Raw genomic sequence first — 27,353 nt, forward strand, 5'->3', positions numbered from 1 at the left:
TTAAATACCATTTCTTCTGACTCAGTGCTGCCATGTGGTCTGTAACTTCCGCAGTCCCCATCCGCATGGGTTGGCAGACGTTGGTCCAGCGGGAGGCAGGCTGGGGCAGCGGCGCATCCGTCCTGCTCTCCCTTGCAAGGCTGATGGAGGTTTCTACCTGCCTGAACATGGTGGTGAGTCAGGTGTTCCATATGAAGCCCCAGGTACCGGCCGAAACTAGCCGGAAGCTCTAGGAGGCTGGGAGACCCGTGTGCTCACCCTCCTAATGATGCACTAATGATGTTGTCCTTAGTCCAGCACAGTTTATTCCTCATCCTCTGCTAATTTTAGCAGGTGAGTGTTAAGCCAACCAATTAGGAGCTGTGTGCCAGACAAAGCCAAACCTCATCCATTTTGGATACTGAGCCGGTGGGCCAGGAAAGCCCAAGGGTGAGGCAGGAGGGTGCGTTGCTTTTGAAGATCTTTGATTGCAAAGAGCTGACATAGCAGAGTGACTTGGAGCCCTGGGAAAGGGTGGCCCTTCCGAAGGGCCAGTGTGGTGGGGCTTTGGTTTCGATCACCTTCAGAAATGCCTGGTTTGGGTTTAGCACCCCTTTCCTTTTTTTTTGCAAGTTAGATGTGGGCTGCTGTGGGACAAGCTTTCAGAGCAGCAATCTGGTGCTCGGCTTTATAGCCAGGGCAGGACACCCCGATAAAAACCTTTCCATGGAGTTCCCTTGTTTATGTGATTTTTAGCTACCCCTTGACAAAGATTGGAAGCAGAAAGCTGAAAGAGGATGGGAGGCATGAAGACTTCTCCGTGCCTTTAATGCAGACTCCAAAGTGGTGCTCTCTTTTAGCAAAACCTGGGGAGAAAACATGCAGGTTTTATTCTGAGATCCCCTTTGCGCCTTCCTGCTCAGCAAGCCCTTTCCAACGCAGTTGAGTGCCAGGCTGAGCCCTTTTCAAACCCTTAAATATTGCATTCCTACTGGGCAAGGTGGAAATTACTTGGATTCTTCTACCTCTGCCAGCTGTCTTTTGCTCTGTGAGCAGCTCATGAAGCTGAACGGGCTAAGCTTTCCCCAGCTGATGCATATCCAGCATCAGGTTGAAACGGTCCTGCAAAAGGATGGGTGATGGAGTGGGCAGGAGCCGGGAGAGAGAGGCACTACAGAGCCTGCTGCATCCCAGAGACTGCTCTAAGGGGAGTGACTGCTCTGATTTCTGCACCGGCAGACATGGACTGAGGGGTTTGAGATGTGCGAACCGTGAAGTGCTGTTCAGTGGGTGGCCTGGGATCCACATTGCTCTCCAGAAAGCCCTGCAGAGAAGGTAAGTGAGAACCTTGGGAAAAGGAGGCTGAGATGCAGCCCCACCAGAGAGGGACCTGGAGAGGGAAGAGGGAGGTTGAATCAAAAGAAAAATGAGGGGGGAAAAAAGGCATCCTAACAGAGATGCTGATGCAGAAGGTTACTACCACGGAACAAACCTACTACTACTACACAACCTGACATGGTCATAAGGAGAAAGGTTCCTCTGATTTGGGTTTAACCTCTAGCTGAGGAAACCTCTCTGCCCAGAGAAGTACCACCTAAAACTGCTTTCCTGAGCAGCCTCCGCAGCAACTGGGCTGCGGCTGTCCCTGCCCAGACCTCGCCCTGCATGAGAGAAGCACTGGGTGGGATGTTTCCTCCTGCAGATGCTCTGGCTGCCTCACCAAGTTGTTGGAAAAGACAATGTACTGCCAAATGAGGCTCCTGGAAGACAATTTTTTTCTCCCGTGGCTGTTGAGCATGTTGTGTTTATCTGTGATGCAATTGTTATGGAGCAAAGAAACTAACAGATACATGACAAATGACAAAGTTTGTTTATGCCCAGTATAGTTTTACAGGGCTGGGTGATTATTTTACAGGTCAAAGCTGCTCAAGAGGGAATTCCTTGCACGTGAGGATCTGGAGGCTGCCGTGAGGCTTTATTGGTTACTCTTTATGTTCATAACAAACTGCAGCCTCCTCCAAGGCAGAGCACAGGGACGCTACTGCATTTAATTTGAAGTGCAAGTGTAGGTGGAAAGGAAAGATCCTCAAAATCCCAGTGTTACCGAGGCCAGGGGGTGATACCCAGGATCAGGGCTGCTGTGGCTCTCTGCAACATGAGGACCTGCGCTCTTCAGGGGTGTGACTGCTCAAAGCTCGCTGTTTCGATGATCCTTCCCCAGCGAGGATGTGCAGGCTGTGGGGCAAGATGGGCATGGGGAAGTCCCAGAGGAGAGCAGGTAGGATGGCTGGGCAGGAGTGTGACCTCTCCTTTACCTCCAGAGGAAAGCGCAGCCTGGTGACACCCGCTTGGATGAGTAAACCCCATGCCCCAGCTGGCTCTCCTTTGCACCACAGCACCAGCGATGCTGCCAGTGAAGTCACTGGGTCAAAACCAGGTTAGCACCGCCCTCGCTGACTGCCCCAGAGCTGCAATAGGACTTTATCAAATGGTAAACACGAGCCCTTGGTGTGGGGTCGCGCCATCCCCAGCGAGCAGGGCTCCTCCGTGCTTACCACCGCCGTAACTGTAGGGAGGAATGGAGCCAGGAAACCCCATCCAGGGCCAAGCCCTGTGTGCTGTGCTGGCTGGAGGGCCGGGACACGCTCCTGCTGGGCTCTGCGTCGCCCCGGTGCGTGTTGGCAGCCCAGTGGTGATGCAGACCTCGCTACCGGAGCCATGGGGGGCTCGGCAGCCGTCCCCAGTGCTGGCCGGGCTCTGGCCCCCTGCGGCCAGTCCAGCTCACATCGGCTGGCGCTGAGCGTGTGGATTCCTAAGGAAGGCCCCGGTCCTCCCTGTGGAGGAGCAGGTGTCCCGCTGGCTGGAAAGGCAACAGCCTCTCCAGGGATACAGAAATACAGACCGGCTATTTCAGTAACTTTAAAAATGTCATCTGGCGCACATGTAATGGTAACGTGCAATTGCACAACAGCACCCAGCTCCGCTGTGCAGTCTTTCCAGACTTGTTCTGCCAGTCCAGCCAGGTGGCCTGATCTGCTGGAAATTTCGGCAGGAAAATGGGTGGCAGCGGTGTGGGGGTTGTGCAGAGCCACAGCTGTGCTGGGGGTGCGCTCCCCGCCGCGGCCGCCTGCACCCCACTCCCCAGCGGGCCCAGTGCTGCCTCCCTGTGCAACGGGTCAAAAGGGAAAGCATTGTCAGTCCCCCGCAGACAGCAAACACGCTCTGCCCTTTGAAGCCTTTGAGTGGATTTGGTTGGGCTGGTGGCGGAGTTTGAGGAGTACACAGAGAAGAATGCAGAAAGTGCTTGTGTTGGGAGGCTGGGCTGTTTGCAGACTTCGCCAGGTCGCCGCTGCGCTGTGGTCTGGCTGCTGGAGCAGGTAGACAGAGCCAGAGGGGTCCCCACGCCAGGCAGGTGGCAGTTTACATTGATCCCGTGCCCTGCTGACATGAGACTCCCATGATGCTTCTGCAGGAGGTCTTCAAGCCTGAAAAGGTTTGATGGGGGAGAGATGCAAGTCAAAATGACTGGCGCAGCACTACAGGAGTTCACTGTCCTAAACCAATGCATCACTGCCAAGCACCTTAGCGTTCTCCCCACAGCTGGAAATAACCTCATTCTCAGCCTGGTCCAGCTCATCTCTGATTTTCCAGGTAGCTTCAGGTGCTGCTGTGCTGCTCCACACTGACCTCCCACCAACAGGCAATGGATGTGCAAACCTGGGGCTTGTCCAACTGCAAAGATCCTGGGGAGCCTCGATATCCCACCATCCTCCTGCCATCACAGGCCAACGCGTGCAATGCTCCATACCTCACACTGGAGCATCCGGAACTGGGTCTCCAGGCGCAAGCAGCAGCAGTTCCATCCCGGCAGCCCTGCACACCCACAACAGCAGAGTCCAGCCAGCAAACCCTGTGGGACGCCTCACACTGCCTGCTCTGCAAAGGACCTTCACAGGCAGGTGCTGAAGTCGCTCATTTGCTTTCTCACTGCGACTGCTGTGGGATCTCCGGTGCAGATAAGATGCACAGGATGCTGTGCTGGGTCCTTTGGGGATGAAAGATGGACACTTCATAGAAGGAATCTGGTTTCACTGCACGTGGTCAGGTTAAACATCTGGTGAGAACACTGAGCCACGGGCTGTGTTACGTGGGCCGGAGAGCTGGGATAGCGACTCCTCATTGCAGACAGGTGAAGAGCTAAATACAAGCCCATAGCCAATGTTCCTAGAGGCAGAGGAGGCTCCAGGGCTTGGCTGCTCAGCTGGCACAGGGAGCCTGGCTCCCCTCAGCGCCTGTGGGGTGTGCATTCATTTAATCCTGAAGGGTAATTCTCCTGTTCTGCAGAGGGTGAAAGGCCATCGGGTCCTGCAGCAGCACTGGGGCAAAGGAATGGGATGAGGTGCATGAGCCGGCAATGAGAGAGCAGTGGGGGCCACCAGCATCTGGAGGTCTCTGACTCCCTGGACTTTATTTCCCTGACTTGGGGAGTCAAAAAAACCTCACATGCACTAAAGACTTGTCTCACCCCTGTATGAGTGCAATGCAGAGTCACACAAAGCCTGACCCTCAGACACTTTATGTTATCTTCTAATTCCAGGAACTTTGAATTTTACCTTTACATTCAGCAAAATTAATTCACATCTCTCTAATTAATTTGCTGCTCAAATGGATTCTTAATTACAGATAAATCACAAATCTACACACTCAGCTGTTATGCTTTTCAAGTAATAAAAGAGATCATTTGTCTTCCTCAGATGAACAGAGACCAACTAGCACACCATTTCCCCCTTTATGGAGAATTCATTTGCCTTAGAAAGAAAGTCTTTAAAAAAACAGTGCAAGGATTTCTTGAATGGGGGATCAAAGCTCCCACACTGCTGGAAACCATTTTTGCTAAATAAGATGTGGGTAAAGGGAAAAAAAGTAAAAGTTTTTTGGTAGTGGTTGGGATTACAACACCCTTGGGAGGGAGAAGGACTTGGGGTCAAGAAGTTGTGACCAGGTTAGCAACACAGGGAACAGAAGGGGAGGACAAAGGAACAGAAAGTGGAAATGGACAGATGAATGAGGAAGCATGTTTCTTTGCCGAAAGAGAATGGATGCTACATCAATTCATACTGAGAGCTAAAGGATGAGGGCCTGTTAATGGATTGGGGGACACAGCAGGGATCAGAGGTCATGAGTGCACTCAGCTGGGCTAATTGACTGTTATGTGCATATTAGTGATGATAATGCAGTCGGATAGTGGGACCTGGGGAGCAGATATGCAAAAGTTCCACTGACAATGCTGTCCTGTAATTCCCGCCCTACACCTGCCAAACGAAACGCACACTGGCCTTAGCTGCTTTCCTCGGGATGGGAGCCTGCAGCTTCAGGCGAGCATCTCTGACCTGACTGCGCGGGTCAGGGAATAAATACATGCGCTCCCCAGATTTGCTTTGCAGTCTTATGGGGTTTTATTTCCTTCCTATGTGTTAGGCACGGCCCAAGGATCTGACCGACACATCCGCCCTGGGCTGCTCCCGCATGCTCACAGAGGACAGGGGCTGCTCCAGGGTCGGGATCGCACCCTGTTATTCACCGTCCGCCTCTACCTGCTGCGGTCCCAGGGTCTGTCTCGTAAGAGTGACAAATGGAAGGGGAAAACCATACAGCCTGAGGTCTCCTCCACATCCCAGTCCAGCCTGCGGGCGTCCAGCCAGAACAGGGCTCATGCTCACCCTCCTCTGCTACAGTTTTATGCCAGCTCCAGCGTGCTGGAAGCGCCGTGTTCCCCAGCACGTACAAGCAGGTGCAGGGGGTAATCTGAAGACCACGAGATGGTCCAATAACTACTGCATTCACCCCAAGTGACTGCGGCTGTGTGCCCCCTTCGCTGGCACAGGCAGCTGTCTCTTGTTTGCTGTGGTACAGATGGAGCGAGAGCTCCCTGGCAGGAAGCACTTTGCTTGCTCTTTGCTGGTTTGGATCAATTAGAGGGAACAAAGCAAATCAGCCTTTGCCTTGCGGGATTTCTGCACCTGAGAGGGGATGTTCTCTGGGAGGCTTTAGGTCACCTTGCTCAGCAAAGCAGGAGCAACACAGAAAAAGAGCGGAATCGCCTCTGGTCAATCCAGATACAGGCTCTGTTTTGGAGGTCAGGTGCAGTTTTCAGCCGACTTTTGTGGAAACGAGCTCCCGCCTGGCAAGCACCGCTAACAGAACAGGATTGCCCAGGTTCCATCAAGCTGCTGGAGCATTAACCACCGCTGGGCTGAGCCGAATGGGCCATGCTCCCCCCACACAGCACCCTGCAACCGCCTCTCTGGTCATCTGGTGTCAGCACTGACTTGGCAATTAGCGCTGAGTAATTGATAGAGCAGCACTGGGGAAGCAAAGATAAGCCCGATGCTGTGATGAGAGCAGTTTTGCTTTGCATTAACTTCAGTCGCTCTGGTTTTTTACTTCACTGACTTCTGCCTTTCACCCCGACACAGGACATGACCCCTCACAGCCTGGCCCTTCCGACCACTCCAGGGAAGATGACTTCGGCATAAGGCAGCTCGGTGCCCGCAGCCCCACGTGCTGGAAGACAGGAGCGTGCTGCCAGGGGCTGCTCCCGCCAGAGTCCCACGCTCCTGGCACACAAACTGCTGTCCAGTGCCTGGCGCTGCCGCCTTGGGAGCAGAGCTCCTTGCACAAAGGGATTTCCCAGTCGACTGATGAAGAGAACAATCCCGTTTCCTCACTGTTGAATCTGCTGACAGCATCTCTTGGTGAGTGATGGATATTGGAGATGATTTATAGTTCTTTGTTACACAAATGCCTCCACATTCTTCCTCGTCCTCTCGCAGCAACCATTAGTCACTTTTCCCAGTGGAAAAGCAAGAGCCTTAGCCCCGGAACAGCCCAAAGGACGTGGCGTCGAGTCTCTCTCCTGCACTGGCTTTATTCACTGTAAATACGCCATCAGGGACACCAACGAGGGAAATGCCAGCGCCGCGGTGCTCGGCACCCACCCAGCTCTCCATGCGGCCGCTTCCACCCGTCTGCTGGGAAGACAAAAGGTTGGCAAAGAAACAGCGCTACAAATCAGGCAGAAAGGGGCTGCGGGGAGGATGGCGTTTGTGCAATTTTTCATCTCAAATTTTGTAATTAGAGTAGTGGGTGTTACAGGACGAAGAGCCATTGCCCGTGTCTCTTAGGGTGCTCAGATTTTGTCAGTGTCTCAACGCTTAGCCTTTGAAACTTTCATCACAGAAGATAGGTTTTGTAACGCTGTTGTTGCTTAATTGGATTTCTGTTTGGTTTACTTTAGGAAAACCGGGAAAAAATACCAGTATTGTTTGATCTGATACAGAGTAGGAGAGTTCCCTGTATTATGGGGTCTCACAGTTTATTGTAATGAATAAACACATGAATTAAATAACTTCTGATCTCAATCTGTGCAGTTTCTGGATTGCTCGGAGCAGCAGAGCCAGTTTCTGGGTTGCTCCTGCCATTGCCTACAGCAGTATTTTTTTCTTCAAGCACAGTTTGGAGACCAGATTGTATCAGAGGAAATCAAGGATTAAATAAATTAACCAGGCACATTCCTGACTTTAATTTTGGTGTCACTGGGACTGCCTACTGGCTTCACCAAACACATGCTGACATGTTTTGTCTTAAAATCGGGAGGGCAGCACAGCATTGAGCCCTAAGTAATTTTTAACAAAATGAGGTAGAGTCAAATTAAAACATCCCCATGTGTTCACAAGGAAAGGGAGAGCTGCTTGTTGTGGACCACAAATGGAACTCCTTGTCAATCCACGGTGAGACTATAAACCAAGGGATGATGTAAATACACGGATCTGTTGGAGCGAGTCCAGAAGAGGGCTGTGAAGATGACCGAAGGGCTGGAGCACCTCCCATACAAAGGCAGGCTGAGAGAGTTGGGCTTGTTCAGCCTAGAGAAGAGAAGGTTTCAGGGAGACCACATAGCAGCTTTGAGTACTGAAAAGGGCTACAGGAAAGTTGGGGACGGATTCTTTATCAGGAAGTGCAGGGATAGGATGAGGGGGAACAGTTTTAAGCTGAAAGAGGAGAGATTTAGATTAGATATTAGGAAGAAATCTTTTCCTGTGAGGGTAGTGGCACAGGTTGCCCGGATCAGTCGTGGCTGCCTCATCTCTGGAGGTGTTCAAGGCCAGGTTGGATGGGGCTCTGAGCAACCTGATCCAGCGGGAGGTGTCCCTGCCTATGGTGGGGGGTGGAACTGGATGATCTTTAAGGTCCCTTCCAACAGAAACCATTCTGAGTCTATGATTCTATGATCCAGGCAATAAAAAGTGCTAATAAGCCACTGTTTCGCTTCCTCTGAAATACCTCGAGCCTACATTTACACCTCTGAGAAGCAGAGCAGTTGTGCCCAGCTGAGCTGGTGATGGATAGAGGTCATCCTCCAAGACAACTGACGATACTATAAATCACCAAAACATAGCCATGGGCACAAAAAAAAAAAAAAAAAAAAGGGAACAGGGTAATACCGAAAATGCCAGCAAATAAAACTCTGTAAGGCTTGGAGTCTTAGAAAGCAATCACCTTTTATCAGGAATGGGCAACATGAAGGAGTGATCTCCATCGATCGTGTGCAGTGAGACAAGAGCTGAGGACAGAATAGATTTCACATCTACGTGCACATGGATAAATTCTCCTAGAGTTCTATTACTTTACAAGGACTAATTAATAATTTTAACGTTATTATGAACTTCACAGCAGGAAAAACTCTGTTAATTCAGTTTAATTTAATATCTTCAAGGCCAGGTTGGGTGGGGCTTGGAGCCCCTGATCCAGTGGGAGGTGTCCCTGCCCATGGCAGGGGTGGGACTGGATGGGCTTTAAGGTCCCTTGAACCCAAACTATCCTACGATTCTATGATTCTTGTATTAAGGGCATCAACAAACACCACTTTGCGGTGGGCTCCTCCTGGCTGACTCCTTCCAGGCGCCAAGGGAAGGGGCCAGCCAGGAGCAACGGGCAGCCCCGGGGCTGTTGGAGCGCGGCCCCCGCGCGGTGCGGCCCAGCGCCTCGTGTGCCGAGCGCCGCCCGGCCCCGGCAGTTGCCATGGTGTCCGGCCCCGCCCGCGCGCTGCCGGAAGTGCCGCCGACTTCCGGTTGGGGGAAAGCAGCATGGAGGCGCAGGAGTTGTTTCGGCGCTTGGGGGCCGGTGCTCGCTTCGATGTGCGGCGGTTCGGGGAGGACGCCAAGCGATTTGGGGTGCGGTAGCGGCAAAACGGAGAGAAGGAGAGGGTTCCTGGCGGGTCTTGCACTTGGGGCACAACAGCCCTGTGCAGCTACAGACCAGGGGAAGAGTGGCTAGAAAGCTGCCCGGAGGAGAAGGGCCTGGGGGTGTGGATTGACTGAACGTGAGCCAGCAGCGTGCCCAGGGACTAAGAAGGCCGATTGGCTTGTGTCAGAAACGGTGTGGCCAGCAGGTCCAGGGAGGTGATTTGTGCCTGTACTTGGCACTGCTGAGACCGCATCTCGAATTGGACGGACTGAGAGAGTTGGGGTTGTTCAGCCTGGAGAAGAGAAGGCTCCAAGGAGACCTTTTAGTGACCTTCCAGTACCTGAAGGGGCTATGAGAAAGCTGGAGAGGGACTATTTATAAAGGCTTGTGGCGATAGGACGAGGGGGAATGGGTATAAACTGGAGAGGGGCAGATTTAGACTAGACATTAAGAAGAATCTCTTTACCATGAGAGTGGTGAGGCACTGGCCCAGGTTGCCCAGGGAAGCTGCGGCTGCCCCATCCCTGGAGGTGTTCAAGGCCAGGTTGGATGGGGCCTTGGGCAGCCTGATCCAGTGGGAGGTGTCCCTGCACATGGCCGGGGGGGGTTGATTGGAACATGGTGATCTTTAAGGCCCCTTCCAACCCTAACTATTCTATGATTCCATGAATCTTATGTTCATTTCCTTGCTATAAGAAGGATGTTGAGGGTCTGGAGTGCATCCAGAGAAGAGCAACAAAGCTGGTGGAGGGGCTGGAGAACAAGTCTTACAATGAGTGGCTGAAGGAACTGGGGTTGTTTAGCCTGGAGAAGACGAGGCTGAGGGGAGACCTTCTTGCTCTCTACAACTACCTGAAAGGAGGTGGTAGAGAGGAGGGAGCTGGCCTCTTCTCCCAAGTGACAGAGGACAGGACAAGGGGGAAGGGCCTCAAGCTGCACCAGGGCAGACTAGGCATCAGAAAAAAATTTTTCACAGAAAGGGTAATCGGGCACTGGCAGAGGCTGCCCAGGAAGGGAGTGGAATCACCGTCTCTGGAGGTGTTTAAAAGGCAGGTAGACGAGGTGCTCAGGGACATGATTTAGTGGCAGATAGAAATGGTTGGATTCAGTGATCTAAGAGGTTTTTTCCAACCTGGTGATTCTATGATTCTGTGATGTTTTCCTCTCAGTCCCCGTCCCTTGACTGCAGCAGGGGCTTTGGGGCTGCCTTGCCAGACTTTTTCACCGTTTTCCTCTCTTTTTTCACACTCTTTTCTTTTCACACTCTTTTCTTTCTCAGGTGATAAAGGGCAGTGGCAGCAGCATCTCGCTGGAGAGCCTCGACTTCTTTGGGCACAAGGAGGGAGCCCCCCTGGGATCCGCTGAGGAGAGTGGGGAGCTCGTACAGGTAAAAGGTAAAGAGCAAGAGGACGGTGGAGCAGGGAGAAACGCTGGAGAGGCAGCAGGAAAGAGAAAAAGAACGGCAGAAAGCAGCAAAGGGAAAAGAAAAATGAAAAAGACGCGAGGTAATTATATAACCATACCTGTGCCCCTGGTGATGTTCATTCTTCATAATATCATGTAATCATGGAATGGTTTGGGTTGGGAGTCCAGTCTAACCACCCTGCAGTGAGCAGGGATAGCTTCAGCTGGATCAGGTTGCTCAGAGCCCCATCCAGCCTGGCCTTGAATGTTTGCAAGGATGGGGCATCTGCCTCTCTGGGTGACCTGTTCCGATGTTTCACTGTCCTTGGCATACAAAATTTCCTCCTAATACCTAGTCTAAACTTCTCTCTGTTTAAAGCCATAACCCCTTGTCCTATTGCTGCAAGCCCTGCTGAAAAGTTTTTCCCCATCTTTCTTACCAGCCCCCTTTAAGTATTGAAAGGCTCTATTACAGTCTCCTTGGAGTCTTCTCCAAGCTGAACAACCCCAGCTTTCTCGGCCTCTTGTCATAGGGCAGGTGTTCCAGGCCTCTGATCATTTTTGTGGCCCATGCCAACAGGTCCGTGTCTTTCCTGTGCTGAGGGCTCCAGAGCTGGATGCAGTATTCCAGGTGTGGCCTCACCAAAGCAGAGTAAGGGGTAGAATCACCTCCATTGACCTGCTGGCTATGCCCTTTACTTTAAGTCTGTAGGTACAGTAGGTCATTGTACCAGGATAAAGAAGAGGCTCTGCGTTCTTTGGCTGGCCTGTGGCAGAGCTGGTAAAATAATTAGGCCAAGATTCAGCATTAAGAACTGAGGATGTGGTTGCCATCTCACTGAAGTTGTCATTAACTTTAGTGTGAATGAGATAAAAAGAGTTCTTAGGTGGACTTTTCTACCAAATAATTCTTGGTTGTATTTTACTAATAGAAATTTCAATTTTTTTAAACTTTCTGAAACAGCGTTAATACCAGAGTTGTCAGAAAGTAATGGAATAAAGTGGATGTCTTCTATGGAAGCAAAATTCGAGGATGCAAAAGACAAAAAACCTACTGCGGAAAAACTTGAGCGCTTGAGAAGAGAAAAGGTGAGACCGTGGAATTCTAATGTTGAGACAGATCGCTTGGTTTCTGTGGTGGTTTCATTGGAAAATTGAGGTTCATTTGTGATAGTTTCTCTTTGGAGGGGGGCCACCGAGTATGGAGAAAATAACTAGAACGTGAATCAGTATATGCTTATTTTTATGCTGTCAGGGAAAGAAAGGGTTTGTCTTTTGCCTTTTAGATAAACCGTTTTAGAAATCGACACAAGATTAGCGTTCAAGGAACCGACCTTCCTGACCCCATTGCCACGTTTGATCAGCTTCAAAAGGAATACAAAATCCACCCTAAAATCATGGAGAACGTTCAAGCTGCTGGCTTCCAGGTCCCAACGCCCATCCAGATGCAGGCTATTCCCGTCATGCTTCATGTGAGTTTTCTGGTACTGCATTTCATTACAAGAAGTTTGGCAAAATCGGGAGAGTGGCCTCTCCGTAGGGTCACAATTGGCTGCACAACTTTAGAGGTACCTCAACTGCATCAGAGTTTAAAACTTAGCCATGGCAATGTCACCTATTTTGTGTTACTTTGTAGCATTAATATTTATGTAGATATGATTTTTTTCCCCTGTTTTTTTCCTAGTAAAATATAACACCCTTCTTTATTTTCTTAAAGGGTCGGGAACTCCTAGCTTCAGCTCCTACTGGCTCTGGAAAAACACTGGCCTTTTGTATTCCTCTCTTAGCACATTTGAAGCAACCTCGTAACAAAGGATTCAGAGCTCTAATCATATCACCTACCCGAGAACTTGCTAGCCAGGTGTGTGTTCAGGGTAAAGGGGTTGTTGTGTCAATATATTTCACAGTTTTCGCTCTGAATCAATAAAATAGCAGCTTGATAAATGTTTTTTTTTTTTTTCCTTTATTGCCCTGTGATATCAGAAAAAGTGGATTTAAACATTTCTTTTAAATCTTTTGTCTTCTGTGAATAGTGACATGTCTAGCGTCTTGCTCTAATCTAGATGGTTAGATGAGAGGCTCGAGATTCTTTGATCATATTTTAAAACTCCTTGATGCTGAAGTGCTTTTAATACCAACCTTCATATTTGAGGTTCCTCCAAGAGATTTATCTGTTTGTCCCAAACACAGAATTTCAACAAATAACTTAATATTGAGGTTTTGTTATTAAACTGAAATAAAAATCAACAACTTAAGGCAGAGTTCCATTTTTGCTTAAATGGGATAGGAGGCTTATGAGAGCTACATTGTTAAAATATGTTGGTCAGACCTATGAGAGCTTTCCAGTGACCAAGACCTTTTAGAAAGCTGCATTTTATTAAGCTAAGAAAACAAGGCAGCTTTCTCTTAGCACTGAGATCAGGGTGATGTTTGCAGCTGTGTCTTCAGGATTGTCTGCAGTTTTTTGGGTTAGAAAAGCTGATCAACTCAGTGTGAAAACCTAACCTCTGCTGCTGCCCCTTCAGACCTATCGGGAGCTGGTGAAGTTGTCTGAGGGGACAGGCTTCAGAATACATATGATCCACAAGGCAACTGAAGCAGCTAAGAAGTTTGGGACCAAGTCTTCTAAGAAATTTGGTAAATGTTTTAAGTACTGAAGTGCTTCTGAGAATTTCAAAAACGTCGCTCACTTTCCTCTTCTGGCCCGTGTGGTTTTAAAGAGATCAGTTAATGCCACTCAAGACATGCAACTTATTGCTCAACGCTAAAAAAGGAGCTGGCATGGAAGAAATGGGAAGTGAGCCTGAGGGTGGCCGTTGTTACGTTGTACCTCTGGCAAATGGGATGGAACTTGGATTTCTCCAGGCTCTGTTTATTTTGTGTCTTTTTTAATGTCTTGCCTTTTTTTTTTTTCTTTCTTCTGTAGATATACTAGTTACTACTCCAAACAGACTCATTTATTTGCTGAAACAAGATCCTCCAGCAATAGACTTGACCAGGTACTGAGAATCTTGATCAAACCTGGCTTTGCTACTAGGTTTGCCTCTGAAAAGCAGATGCGTGCATCGTCCTTGCATCTGTGATGGTCTGTTAGAACTTTGCCTTCTCCATGAATGGCTCTTAGTGAAAACCAAACCTCTCTGTTCCTAGTGTAGAGTGGCTGGTGGTGGATGAGTCGGACAAACTGTTTGAAGATGGGAAGTCGGGGTTCCGAGACCAGCTGGCCTCTATCTTCCTGGCATGCACGTCCCACTTGGTGAGAAGAGCCATGTTCAGCGCAACCTTTGCACGCGATGTGGAGGAGTGGTGTAAGCTCAACCTCGACAGCGTTGTTCTGGTGTCTGTTGGAGCAAGGTTAGTGTACAGTTGTGCTTTGACTTGGGTGATACTTTTTTTTCCCTTTCCTGGGTAAATTGTTTGCTTTCTTTGCACCATCAGACTGGGTGGTCAGATCTCTCTGTTGTTCATCTTAGTAATGCAGGCTGGTTGTCTCCAGAAAACATTGTGTAGGGATACGGATACTTCTTGCATACTGGGGAAAGAGTTGTTTTCTTTTACCCATTACTTTATCATCAAATAAACATTAATCTTAGGAGTGTGTCCTGGTGAAATAAGTCCGTTGTGCAATATTGCTCATTTAGCTAGTAATATTTTTATGGGGCTTACTCCTAATGGTAGCACAATTATGTTGTATTTCTGGTTTCAGGAACTCTGCAGCGGAGACAGTAGAACAAGAACTATTGTTTGTTGGATCTGAGACAGGAAAACTAACGGCAATGAGAGAGCTTGTTAAAAAGGTATTTTTGAGAGCTCTTTGTGCTTATACTGCACTGAGCTGTGTGTTCTGTCAGAGACTCGTAATTTCCTAGGGCAAAGACTTCTCTGTGACACGTGTTAAACCATTGTCGAAATCTGCTGTACAAAAAGAAGAATAAGTACCTACTCGTGAAAAGGGAGAGCATTTCCCATTCCGGGTTATTTATTTGAGTCTTGCTTAGGAGCAGTTTACATTAACTGTCTGCTTGATTTTACTTGGCAGTGTGAGTGGGTTCTTCACATTGGGTATAAAAAAAAGGCTGTGGATTAAATTGCAGCCCAACGCTGAAGTTGAGCGTTCAATCAAAGGCAGTGGGGCTGAACTGGCTTAGTTCTGACTCCCAGCAATTTGGCTAGTCAAAAGAAATATCCTCTGAGATGTAAAATAGTAGGGCTGGTTAAGTCTCTGTAGTGGCTCAGTGTCTGCAATCAATAATGGTGGGAAAAGGACTTGAACGTTCAACAAGCTTATTCTTTCGCAGGGCTTTGCTCCTCCGGTCCTTGTTTTTGTGCAGTCTATTGAGAGGGCTAAAGAGCTTTTCCATGAACTTATTTATGAAGGCATCAACGTGGATGTCATCCATGCAGGCAAAACTCAGCAGCAGGTAGGAGGATAGAATTTCTTCTCAAATACAGCACTCTTACCTTTACCTATCTTTCTAAAGTAATTTCAGGTAACTTTGACAGTAAATTACCAAGGTTTTTGTTTAGAGGTTTTGTTGTGTTTGTTAACATTGTGGTGACTTTAAGGAAACAAGTTCACCTTCTTTCTCAAATTGCTAATGAGGCTGTTTCCAAGTACCTTTTTTTCCTTTTTCCTAGAGAGATAAAGTAGTGCACAGTTTCAGATCTGGGAAGATCTGGGTGCTCATCTGCTCAGCCTTATTAGCGCGAGGGATTGACTTCAAAGGAGTGAACATGGTCATTAATTATGATTTGCCAACGAGTGCAGTGGAGTACATCCACAGGATAGGTGAGTGATTGTTCACAAATTATGTTCTTTTTCTTGTTTCCTGAGTGTTTAATATAGATGCTTTTGTGTGTGAGCAGAAATCCTGCAGCCAAGCCTCCTGTGTTGCTGCAGCACTAACTTCTACATTGCTTGAGCCAGGTTATATCTGGGCTCAACTTTCAGTGAGACTGTGTTACGTTTTGTCAGTCTTCTATGAACTTTATATTTTAGATGTTTCAGACGTACCTGTGCTTTCATTCAGTAGGAACAATCTTTGGGGATCGGCTGCTTAGTAGTGTACTAACACGTGTTGGGAGGCTGGGGCTTGAAGAGGAATAGGATAAAAGGAGATATTTAAAGTGAAGTCTACTCTGCAAAATTTGTGTTTGACAGGTCGTACTGGAAGAGCAGGGCACAGAGGAAAAGCAGTCACTTTCTTTACAGAAGATGATAAACCTTTATTACGGAGGTAAATTTGGAAACATGATACCATGAAAATGCTTTTTGTTTTTTGTTTAGTGCTCTGCTTAACCATATGGTTGTGTCTGGTATCCCACACCTCGTACGCACAGAGTTGTTGTGCTCTGGAGATCTCACACTGCTGTAAAAAGCTGTTAGAAATAGAGAGAGAACTCTGTATGAAGGTGGTGAAACTGCATGGTGGTACCACAGTACCGGAGAAACAGAATATTACAGTTTTAGGATTTCTTTCTGAAGCCTTTCACTAATGCAGCCTGAGAGAAACGAGCATCCTTTCACTTCTCTCAGTCATGTTGCCGGTGATGACAATGCGATGGCTTGCTTGGTAGCACCTTTCAGTGAGACTCAGTTATTCTGACTTGAGCCTCACTAAAGAGCAGGTTCAGAAGTTGATACAACTGACTTTGCTTTGGTTTTCCTGAACCAGTTGCCATGTAGAAATTATCACTGCTTCATGCTATGCTTTAGGCTTTTTAACCAGTTCTTTAACTTGTGCCCAGAAATACTTGGTATCATTCTCTGTTTTGGCACATTGCTTTTTCTTCATCTCCTTTAAGACTGTACTCACCCAGAGTTTGTTTGTTTAAACTGTCCAAGGGGACTATTACTTTCATTTAAGCTTTTTGTTTCTTCCTAACTGTACTTTACGCTTGCTTTTATGTCTTTATTTCTGGCTTTAAAAAAATACTCAACAGAACAACAACAACAAAAAAAACAACAACAAAACAACCAATTATTGGGGATTGCTGCTTTCCACAGAAGCAGCTTATCTGTTGTCTGAGCACTCACTGGAGTTAATCTCTTCCCTCTTCTTTCTAGCATAGCCAATGTTATTCAGCGAGCTGGCTGTCCTGTGCCAGACTACATAAAACACTTGCCCAAGCTGCAAAGGTATGTTCATTTGAACACTTTACCAGCTTGTTTCCCATTTTAAAAGTCTGTATGAGTGGTGCTGGGTGCATAAGGGTTACAGAAGATCTAGTAATTTGCAATACAGTTGTAGTTTAGCTGCAAAAGGAATTTTACGTGAGGTGATTGTGGCAGTTTTTTATCCGTGTAGAAATGGAAACAAAAAAGAATTCTCCACTTGAGGTTTTCCTGGAGTTGACTATTTTTCTATGAGTTCCCTGAAATCTGCTTTAGACTCCCTGGGTCCGTACTCATGGATTCAGCTTCTGATGCATGAAAGAAAGTCCTTCACTCTTGAGTTGCCTTTAGAAAAATCAGTGTAGGGGTGTATCTATATAGATAATTGCTTTAACTAGTGCTGCTTTTTACACTTTTTCATAACTCCTATTAGTTTCTAAAACAAGAAATCAGTATATATATATGTTAGACATATATTAAAATAAAGTTTGTTTGAATGTCTTGGACCTCATGCGGCTGAACTAATCTTGGGATAAACAACACTGAAAATTTGTATTCAGAGCCATAAATCCCTAACAACCAGTAAAATTTTTCATTAATTAATTTATTTCCTTTACTTACCAATTTTTGACCTTTAAAATAATCTAATCCTTCTTCACTAAATGTCGTTCTCAGCAAAGAAAAGAAGAGATTAGTTAAGAAACCATTGACAAGAGAATCCATTTGTACCACTCCTCAGTGCTTCTTAAAAAAAGGCAAAAGAAAAATGTAAGTAGTTTTTAATCAAGGGGAGGGTGAGAGATTTGCTGTTTATTCAGAAAAGGCCCAGCAAACTTCCTCCAAAATGACGAATAACTTGGATGGACCACCCAGTCATGATGATTTTAGTGATGCTGAAGTTTTGTTGTCAATATCTGTCTCTTAAAATTGGATTAATGCTATCAGTTTGCTGTACGCAGTGCTGTCTATCAGGTGATAGCAAGTGGAGATCAAACCACTGGCCCTAAAGCCTGAGTTCAGACCCAGCTTTTGTTTAACAGAATCCATCTGCTCCTCTTCTGGAGAAGGGCTAGCTTTGCTTGTAACCCATGGAGTATTGATTCAAGAAGCAGATTGTAAGTTGTAATGGCCGGAGCATGCAGAAGATCGGCCTGTAGCCATTTGGTGTAGTAGAAGTGGTCAGAAAGAACAGCGTTGCCCATGGTTTGGAGTGTTGCTACCAAAGGATTTGTGTTCAGCTGCATTAACACGATATAAACCAACTAGTGTCTGTCTCACTGCTGTGTACTTAATTTATAATGTTCAGGTGTCCTGATCTCCACTGCGTTCCTTGCAGGAAAACTACAAAGGAGAATATTAAGGAGAAAAAGAAGGTTAAAGAAGATAAAACCAGCAGTAAATTACAGACTGTTTCAAAAAGCTGAACAGCAGCAGCCTACTCCTGAGCTGGTGCTAACACCTCTGTCCATGCTGGAGAGCAGGAGAATGAAGATAACAACAAAGGAGAAGGTGGAGGAATGTTTCTGATGTTTCCTTCTGGGTGAGGATTGGTGCTTACATGCAAGAAAGTGTCTACTGAAGTACTCACGGAGAGTTCCTGAATGCTTCTTATAGAAGCTGAAGAGTGTGCTCTTGCAGCAAATGCTGTGTGTTTCTGAACAATGGTTTGAAAATAGCATCTGTTTGTGTTGCTATCCAACAGTTCTGCACTACTTGGAAATACCATTGGTTCTGTGTTCAGATCATCTCAAATAGGTTTGTCAGACTTCCAGAAGATTCAGTGGCAGAAAACAAACAAAGCTTACTCTTAGGCTTGATAAATCCATGTATCAAAGACTTGTCTGGACACTTGAAAAACAGGCTAATCCCACTGTTATTGTATGTGAAAGTAAAGCCTTGCTCCTCCTACCTTTTTATTCTATAAAATAATTTTGAAATAACTAATAATTTATGTGCCTGTAAATTCTAGTAATTTTAATGTGATTTCTGACACCGATGGGTAGCTTATCAAGAAGCTGATAAGTGGCCTTGCTCAAGATTGGCTCCCCTGTCTGGGAATGCTTATTTTACAGCTTCTGAGGTTTTTGGCTGGCAGTGACCATACATACATAAGTTTGTATTTCTCAGCCCAGGCACCTTTGGCAGCACCTGGGGGTGGGTTCCCTGTGTACCCTGTGATGTTTGGGCTGAAGGCAATTTCTCCTTTTTGGGGAAAACGATTTGCTTATAGGTGCCTGAGGCTGATTCTATGAACGTGCAGCCTTGGTTTTAAGAGTGTTCTTGAAGAGAAGGCAGGGCCTCTCATCCCCTTCAGTCCTCTCCTCTTACAGGGGGCTGGTCCGTGGGTGTGGGGCCATGGCCATAGGGCCAGGACAGGGGCTGTGGGGCACGGGCTGACCTGTGGCTGTATGATTTACCACAGGGTGCCAAGCACAAAGTACAATCAGCATAAAGGCCCAAACTCTGGAATACCCTGCAAAATCAAACTTTACTTATTACAACAAGAAAGGTTACAAATTATTAGTAGTGATCAACAAGTTGACAACAACAGCTTTCAAGGCAATGCGTCTAATCATTACTACAAGAGAATAAGTATAGTAATTAAGAAAGGTATATCATCAATTGCCCTATCATCATCATCGTCCACATCCACAGTCGCTGGGGAGCCCCAGGGCAATATGACTATGATACACTCTGCTCTCTGCACCGAGAGCCCAGCACAACGCACTGATAACAGCACTGTGGATCAGGCCGTCACTTCACCATGGGCTGAGGATGGGGCTGTGGGCGTTGGAACCGGACACACGGGTGCGGGGCTGGTCCTTTGCCATGGGGGGTGTGGGGCTGGGACTGGCTGTGGGGCTGGGCTGTGGGGTTGGCCATGGGGCTGAGATCGCGAGGGTGGGGCCGATGAGGGGGCCGTGGGGCTGAGATCGTGGATGTGGGGCCGATGAGGAGGCCGTGGGGCTGAGATCGTGGATGTGGGGCTGATGAGAGGGCCGTGGGGCTGAGATCGTGGATGTGGGGCTGATGAGAGGGCCGTGGGGCTGAGATCGTGGATGTGAGGCCGGTGAGGGGGCCGTGGGGCTGAGATCGTGGATGTGGGGCCGGTGAGTGGCCGTGGGGTTTGACCCATGGCCACAGGGCCGGTCTATGGCCGCAGCGCCAGTTTATGGGGCTGGTGGTGGCTGTGAGGCTTGACCTGTGCCCACAGGGCCGGGCTGTGGGGCCAGCCGGTGGCTGTGGGGCTAACCCCTGCCCATAGGGTCGCTCTGCGGCCACGGGGCCGCTCCCCGGTGCCGGCGGGGCGGGACCGGGGGAGGTGCCCGCCCCGCGCCGCCCCCGGAAGCTCGGGGCCCATCTGACCGGCGCTGCCGGCGCGGAGATGGCGCTGCGGCCCGGGACCGGCGCGGGGGGCGGCGCGGCGGGGGCCGGCAGGTGCGTGTGGGGTGGGGATGGGGGGCGAGGGGAGGAGGGCGACGGGGGTGAAGGTGGGGGAGCTGAAAGGAATGGGGGCGCTGAGAGGGGGGGGGCGGCGGCGGCGGACAGAGATGGAAGGGCAGAAATGGGGCGGTGAGGGGCACACGGGGGGCAGAGATGGGGGACAGAGATGGGGGTCCTGAGGGGGCAGAGATGGGAGACTGGGGGGGACATGGAGGGGCAGAGATGGGGGAGCTTAAGGGGACACAGGGGGGAAGAGGTGGGGGGCTGAGAGGATCACCGGGGGGCAGAGATGTGGGGCTGAGTAGAGGAGGGGTCGGGTCAGACATAGGGGAGCTGAAAGGCGGGAGGGGCTGAGGTTTACGCGGGGTGTAGAAATGGGGGAGCTCGGGGACACTGGGGGGGCTGTGGGGTGGAAGGGGCCCGGGCAGAGATGGGGGACCTGAAAGATAACGGGGGACTGAGTGGGATGCAGGGGGGCAGAGGGGGCACAGGGGTCACGAGGGGGCAGAGGTGGGGGAAGCTGGTGGGTGGTGAGGGGGCAGAGGTGCGGGGGGCTCGGGGCGCAGGGGGGTGTGGAGGCAGGGGGGCTAGAGCCCAGGTGGGCGCTGGGGTGGTCCTGTGGTTGGGTATGTAGGGTGCTGGGTGAGGTGTGGGGGGTCTTGCACGGGGTGTGGGGGATCCTAGATAGGGTATGTAGAGTCCCAGATGAGGTCTGGGGTCCCAGGTGGGATGCGTTGGGCTCTGTGTAGGGTATGTTGGGTGCTGGGTGGGGTGCGTGGGGTCCCGGGTGCTGGGGAGGGGCCTTGGTAGGGTGTGTTGGGTGATGGGTGGGGTGTGGGCATCCCACTCAGGGCATGGGAGATGCAGCTGTGGTGGTTCTTTGGTTCTCTGGGGTGTATTTGCCTTTGGGAGCCAACCTTATCCCCCGGCTTGTCTGGGCTTGGGCAGTTGCAGCCCACTTGCCATCAGGCTCCATAGCCTCCATCTCGACTGTTGGAGTGGGAAGGGATTTCAGGATTCCCCCAGCCCTGCATGGGTGCCGCGGGTGGCAGCAACCATAGATGTTGCTTATTGTCAGCAGGCAGGCTTGGGGCGACTGCTTTGGGTTTTTCATTTCCCCTTCGTCCCACAAAGGGCACTTGAGCGATGAAGGGGGACTTAGGGATGGTGTCAGGGAAAAGAAATAGCAGTAAATGAGCTGTGTGAACATGTCATTGCATTTCTGGAAAAGTTAGGAAGCTGTATTTGCTGCCTTTGAAGACTTAGTAATTATTTTTGTAACGTATGCTCTTGCATGCTGTTTATCTGTTGTCCTACTTCTAGGGAGGCTGGGTAAACTTTGGATTTGACAGAGGGAATTTAAGTTTGTCAAATTATCTGAAGCCTACAGTTTTGTTGGTGATATTGGGAACATAAGGAGAGGAAGTCTGCAGCGGGATGACCTTCACCTGGGTTGCTGCAGCCTTGTGTTGGCTCTAGGATGCTTGAGAAGAGACAAGCTGAAGCACATATATCTGCCCGTGCGTGCTGTAGGAGGGAGGGGAGGCTCTCTTTGGGTTTCCCCACATGTGTAAATCTGAAACAATTCTTGCAAGGGTCAGGCTAAACCATGCAAGCTCTTTGAGCTGCACTGCCTGCTCAGCAGTTTAATGGGAAAGTAACAGAAATGGGGAGTCAGCAGGCTATAGGTTTTGAAGAAGAAAAGGATTTAAAAATCATGGCTTCCTCTTGTGAGTAACTCGATTTCTTTAACACTGGAGTCTGGAGATAGAGGAAAAGTTCTGTTCTCTGTGGTTGTGGGGGTTCTTGGCCTTGTTTCACTTCAGTTTGTTGTGGATTTCTGCCATTCAGAAATGTTGTGACAATCTGTTTTGTGCTGATAGAGTTGCACTGATTAGGAATCAAGGGGTTTAAAAATCCACTTGCAGACAGGAAAATTTTATATGTAGTTTGGAACTTTTATAGTGAAGGAGGTACACAGAAAAGGAGTTCCTTCTCCGTGCGCTCCTGTGTTGTGATGGAAGCTGTTTGTTGTTTTGTTTGTTTGCTTGTTTGAAGCTCCATATTTTAAATACTTATCTGATGGGCATTTATATTGCTACTGTAAGACACCTGTTGTGGGGTAATTATTTCATTTTCTTTATTTTATTGCATGCAGTGTATCCTATATATTACAGTTTCTTCCTGTGTTACCTGAAGTGTTCTGTTGTTGCATCAACCTAGGAAGTAAAGTGCTTCTGCTGTTGAGAACGACAGAAATATTTGCAGGGGCATTTAAGCCATTGTGGAAATAATAAGGAGTAAGAAACTATATTTAAATAGCTTGCTTGAAAATAATCTATATATACACTTTAAACATCTGGGGTCGTAAAAGTTTCCTTTGCCTAGAAAGTACGTTTGCTCATTTTAGAGCATATTCAACTGGCTATAGATGTTCTTTCAGCCCCTGTGTAGTATAGCTGTCCTTACAGATGGCTTAGTTTATCATGATCATCTTTTTTTTTTTGTTTGTTTAAAAAAGAGAAAGGGACACTGTTCTAATTTTTATTTATAATGTTTATTCTTAATTCTCTTGTCAGTGTTGTTACTTTGAGATAACTGGACTTTAAAATGTTTTCTTTAAATGCAAGCTCCTTCTGGTGTTGCTCCCATTGTTGTATGGTTACTGAGTCCCATATTTTTCTGCAGCGCTTCAGGTAGTGTAGGAAATGCCTCTGCTGGCTTTCTCGGCAAGGAAAATCAGGTGGATGCCTGATTTTTCATTTCTTTTGAATCTCCAAAAAGTAGTTCAGAAATAAAGTTCCTATTGTTTGACTGAGTAAGTTGATGAGGGGTGTGTGTGGCTGCAATTGTGCAGCTAAGCCTTGGAACGAGGTCCGTGATGAATCCAAGCTGCATGTACAGAGTGCTGTGCTGCAGGAGCTTGCTCTGCTACTTTTAACTACCTGTTCTTCCAGTGCCCTCTAATTAGCGGCAGGGTTTTTTGTTGATTTTTGTTGGGGTTTTTTTCAACAGACTTCTAAATAAGTCAGGAGCTCTGTAGGAAGGGATAAATATTTAATAGTTTGGCCTTTATTTGCTTCCAACAGGCAGTGGTACCTTGCTATGCTTGTTCAGTTTATATTACATTTGCTGATTTGGAAGAATACTTGTTGACTGAACTCCCCTAGAGGAAGGGAAAACGTGAGGCTGTGACAGCTTTTCCGTACTTGTGAGCTTTTCAGAAATAACTTTTAATATTTCATCATTCAGATGAAACTACGAATGGTGTATTTTTGTGGTGCTTAAAATTGCTGCACTAGCCAATCTGGCTTACAACCGAAACACCGTGCATCGGAACTTGCATGCGTTTTAAGGGGGTGTGGTGCCAAAGAGCCACTGTGTACTGACAACTGTTTCTGCAGGCGCAATCCACTTAATTCACTGGGCTTCACCCCTTGAGTGGAGAAAACAGCTTTTCTGACCAGCACTGGCGTTCAGTCTTTGGTCCCTCGGTGATGCTCGCTCAGCTGTTTGTTTTCACTATGTTAATATTTGTATGTGAAGAAGTGGATTAAGAATGTCCAAATGGGACTGCAGTCATTGTGTGGTCCCTGGTCACGTTGTGAATGGTATGAAGACCCCAATCCAGAGAACGCCAGCACTTGTTTTGAGACAAGGTAGAGTATCCTTGCACAGTGCTTCCAAGAGAGAGACCACAGGTGGTGATGGTTGAGGATGATGGGACCTGGACATGGTAGAAGGTGTAGGTGTGTGTTCATTGTGGAAGTAGAATTTAGCACAGTGGTCAGGGTAAAGAAGCAGCTTAGATATTAGGAAGGTTCTGAGCTAGAGCATGAAGAATAACATGGGTTGTCTTGGTGACCGTGTAACCTGCTGTCTGTATAGTGGGCAGGTGCAATTTACTCCTGGATAAATGCATAATTTAAAATCCTTGTTTTATCTTAGTACTTGTGTTACACAGCTCTTTCATATTTATAAACCGAGTTGGCTTTCAGAACTTCCTGCAGGTTTCAAAAGACTGTTTGCAGTCCTTTGAGATAGCTTTTTCTCCTTTACTCTTTATTTCACATCCACCCTCATGCTGAGGAATATTGAATACCTCTAAGTGTGTTTCCTTCCATGATGTTTTGATGCAACAGCTGCCTGGGACACTGAGAGGTTCTTGTTTGGTGAATTACTGCTGACCTGGACTTCTGAGGGTTGCTTGCAAATGAAATGTTTAAACAAGGTTCTATTTTTGCTGTTTGCTAGCGCCACAGTTTGAAAGTGAGGGCTACTAATTGCCATTATGATTTCGCCTGAAATGTTAACAGTTCGTCCTCCAGGTGGACTTTGCCCTTGATACTCAAATGAATATTTTTGTTTCTAAGGCACGATTTTTCTTGCAATTAGACATAATTTAGAAAACAGAACCTCCTTTATTTTGTCGTACTCAGTGTTTCAAAGTGGGGGGAGAAGACAGAAGTGGGGTCTCATGGACAGTTTTCCTCTGCAGAAAACTGCTACTAAGCAGCTGAGAACCATTGTCTGGTGCAGGTATGGTCTTGCTGAATCAGATGCTTCCAACTGGAGATGCTTATTCATTCTGCGGTGCTCGAAGGCCTAGCCTACGCTAACAACTGACCTGTTACCAACCTGCGTAGGTGCCGAAACTCTCTTGTGGGTGATGTTGATGAGTCAAAGCCATTTTAGTGCTGCTGTGGAGGATAAGATCTATTTCTTCCTAGCTTAGCAGCCTGTGATGGCACTGGCAGGACTCTCCAGTGCATTGGGCGATCCCTGGGAGGGGTGACCTTATCCCGGTGGTGGGACTGGGTTCTGCCGGGTCTGTGGGAGCAGATGGATGCACTTACCAGAAGGCAGGAGGCTTTGGGTGGTGGTGCTGATGTGCAAGTCGAGGTAGCTTTAATTCATTTATATTTGCACTAAAATGGCAGACTTTCATGTACCCTTGTTTTCCTCCCGCAGCTTCATGTTCCCTGTTGCAGGTGGTTTAGGTCCCCCTCAAGGTATGTATGAACTCAACATTTTAAGCACAAGGTTCTTTACTTTGTTTACATACATTAAACAACTTTAAATAGTTCTGCACTGATGCTTAGAAATGTAATTATTAATTGAACTCCATAGCTGTTTTTCCCTTTGAATTCGGTACTTGTAAGCTGAGTCTCACAAGTCTATTTATAAAACTGCCTATGCATTGTTGAAGAAACAGCGTAACAGAATGATAGATTAAAGATGTAGGAAAACTACATCTCTGGTTTTAACCTGAATTTGCCTTTAAGATTTTTGTGTTATTTTGAGGGTGGTATTTAACCTCTTCATGCTTCATCTCCCAGCTGTGTATACCCATATTGTGTGGGTGTTGCAAGACCTGGTAAATATTTACAAAGCACAGCAAGACCCTGGGACAAGAGTCACAACCTGTGTGGAAAGTATTAATACAATAGGAGAGCCTCAGCCTTAAATTACCTTTGTTCTCCATCCTGTTACAATGCTGTTTGTTTAATTAGTGGAAAACACAGAAGGAACTTGTAGGGAAGGTGGAGAGTTTTCTTATAAAAATCTTGGGGGCTGATTTATGGATCACTGTTGAATGCGTCGCATCCCTCCTGGACGCTTTTGCGTGTGATGCCTGGTTATGCACAGTTATAATTATCTCATAGTGCATTGGTATCAAATGTGTGTTAGTGAATGTCTCCCAAGACAGCAAAATATGAGATATGAAGATATTGAAACATAATCCAGTTTGCTTTATTCAGGGAATTAATATATTCCAGCTTGATTTGTCCAATTTTGTTGACGTTTAGCTTTTACTGACGAATATTGTAACCATTCTAATATATGTAGTGGGGTAATTACCCCACAGATGAATTATCCAGCCAGATCCGAGTGTGATGTTGCATTGTGAAATGAGTTTGCTTCTCAAGACTTATCTTCAAAAGCTGCCAGTTTTCCCTTTCAAGATAAAAGGATAATCATTGGCACCAATCAACCTGGTTAATTAAATGTTGTTAATTGGAAGTGACCCTTTCAAAAATAGTACGAGAAGGAACCCACAGAGAATCTTAAGGTGGTGGGAGAATTTGTCAGCTTAGTTACTGGGAAAGCCCCATAGCATTTTTTTCCCATAGACTGTCCAATATCTAAACTAAGGGAATTCTGTGGCTGCCTTCAGTGTAGCATTTTTTTTTCTTAATATATTTTTTAAACAGTCCAGGAAGTCTGAGAGTTTTTTTCCCTTTCCTTTGCTGGTTTAGTTAAAAACAAATAGCTTTAACACTAACTGGGAGTTTACCTTGTTTAATGTTTCATTGTAGGCATGATTCCTATGCAACAGCAAGGATTTCCAATGGTTCCTGTCATGCAGTCCAATATGCCAGGCATGATGGGAATGAATTACGGTTCTCAGATGCCTCCTGGACCCATGACCATGCAGGTGCGTGGCAACAAAACGTGGACTGAAATGAAATACTTTTGTGCCTGTCTGAAAGGTGACAGCTGATGCCATAGCTCTGTCGCATCTACAGTGGGGTAAGAGAGTGGAACTTGGCAAGAAACCAAGGTGTGAGTATTAGTCCAATAGTGGGTCATCATATTTTATAGTTTTCTCTTTGAAGATATTTCTGATAATTTAAAGAATTCTCTGAATTCCATTGGGATCTGGATAGAGATCGTAGGAGAGCTGGTTGTATGTTACTGTTGTAGAAAGAAATGAGAGTGTAGTACAAGGACAGTATCAGTAGTATGAAGTAACTTGGACTTTATAGCCCATTCACAGAGTCAGGATCTGAACTTTTATGTCATTATATGTGTTGTGACACTAAAGTGGGATAAGAGAAGCATGGTCTCTGAACAGGAAAGGAAACGAAAGCATCAGCAAGATGTTGAAAAGCTACCAGATACCACCTACTCCAAAGTGTGGTTAGTAATAGTATCGAATCCTTAAGCAACTGTAGTTCAGAACTCCCACAACATACGTCTTCTGCCTTTTTAATTTTGCTTCGTGCTTTTTATTCTTTTGCTTTGGTCTCATGTCCTTACTGTTAAGGTAGCGCATTGTGTTGTATTTTAAATGAGACCTTTGTAAACTGATAAGAAGTGACTGTGTACGCTGATTGATCATGACCAACTCACCAAATTGTTTTATCCTTTTGTGACTCAA

General features: G+C 47.3%; 2 protein-coding genes across 9 annotated transcripts in view; both read left to right on the plus strand.

Moving 5' to 3' along the window:
- Positions 1 to 9,103: 9,103 nt before the first annotated feature.
- Positions 9,104 to 18,671, plus strand: DDX52 (DExD-box helicase 52). Its single transcript, XM_054085337.1, has 15 exons — positions 9,104 to 9,212; positions 10,505 to 10,730; positions 11,594 to 11,718; positions 11,916 to 12,101; positions 12,347 to 12,490; positions 13,155 to 13,266; positions 13,556 to 13,628; positions 13,780 to 13,983; positions 14,336 to 14,426; positions 14,928 to 15,050; positions 15,268 to 15,418; positions 15,791 to 15,866; positions 16,697 to 16,768; positions 17,420 to 17,512; positions 18,081 to 18,671. Exons 1-15 carry the CDS (start codon positions 9,126 to 9,128, stop codon positions 18,166 to 18,168), a joined length of 1,851 nt encoding a protein of 616 aa, XP_053941312.1. The 5' UTR covers positions 9,104 to 9,125; the 3' UTR covers positions 18,169 to 18,671.
- A 1,397-nt stretch (positions 18,672 to 20,068) lies between these two features.
- The window catches only part of SYNRG (synergin gamma), a 43,138-nt gene continuing 35,853 nt past the window's right edge, over positions 20,069 to 27,353 (plus strand). For all 8 annotated transcript variants that reach the window (XR_008453102.1, XM_054084859.1, XM_054084858.1 and 5 more), the window contains exons 1-3: positions 20,069 to 20,182; positions 25,160 to 25,200; positions 26,509 to 26,627. Coding sequence is in view for 7 of the 8 variants with exons in the window: in XM_054084859.1 (XP_053940834.1) it covers positions 20,130 to 20,182; positions 25,160 to 25,200; positions 26,509 to 26,627 (213 nt within the window). In the remaining variant the exon portion in view is untranslated. The remainder of the gene's footprint in view (positions 20,183 to 25,159; positions 25,201 to 26,508; positions 26,628 to 27,353) is intronic.

Source organism: Cuculus canorus, chromosome 20 (genome assembly GCF_017976375.1).
Source record: "Cuculus canorus isolate bCucCan1 chromosome 20, bCucCan1.pri, whole genome shotgun sequence".
Lineage (NCBI taxonomy): Eukaryota > Metazoa > Chordata > Aves > Cuculiformes > Cuculidae > Cuculus > Cuculus canorus.

Excerpts from the sequence above, each read along its gene's own strand:
- DDX52 (XM_054085337.1), top strand. The coding sequence starts at position 9,126 with ATGGAGGCGCAGGAGTTGTTTCGGCGCTTGGGGGCCGGTGCTCGCTTC. Across the intron at positions 14,427-14,927 it reads TGAGAGAGCTTGTTAAAAAG|GGCTTTGCTCCTCCGGTCCT; the intron begins GTATTTTTGAGA and ends ATTCTTTCGCAG. Across the intron at positions 16,769-17,419 it reads CACTTGCCCAAGCTGCAAAG|CAAAGAAAAGAAGAGATTAG; the intron begins GTATGTTCATTT and ends TGTCGTTCTCAG.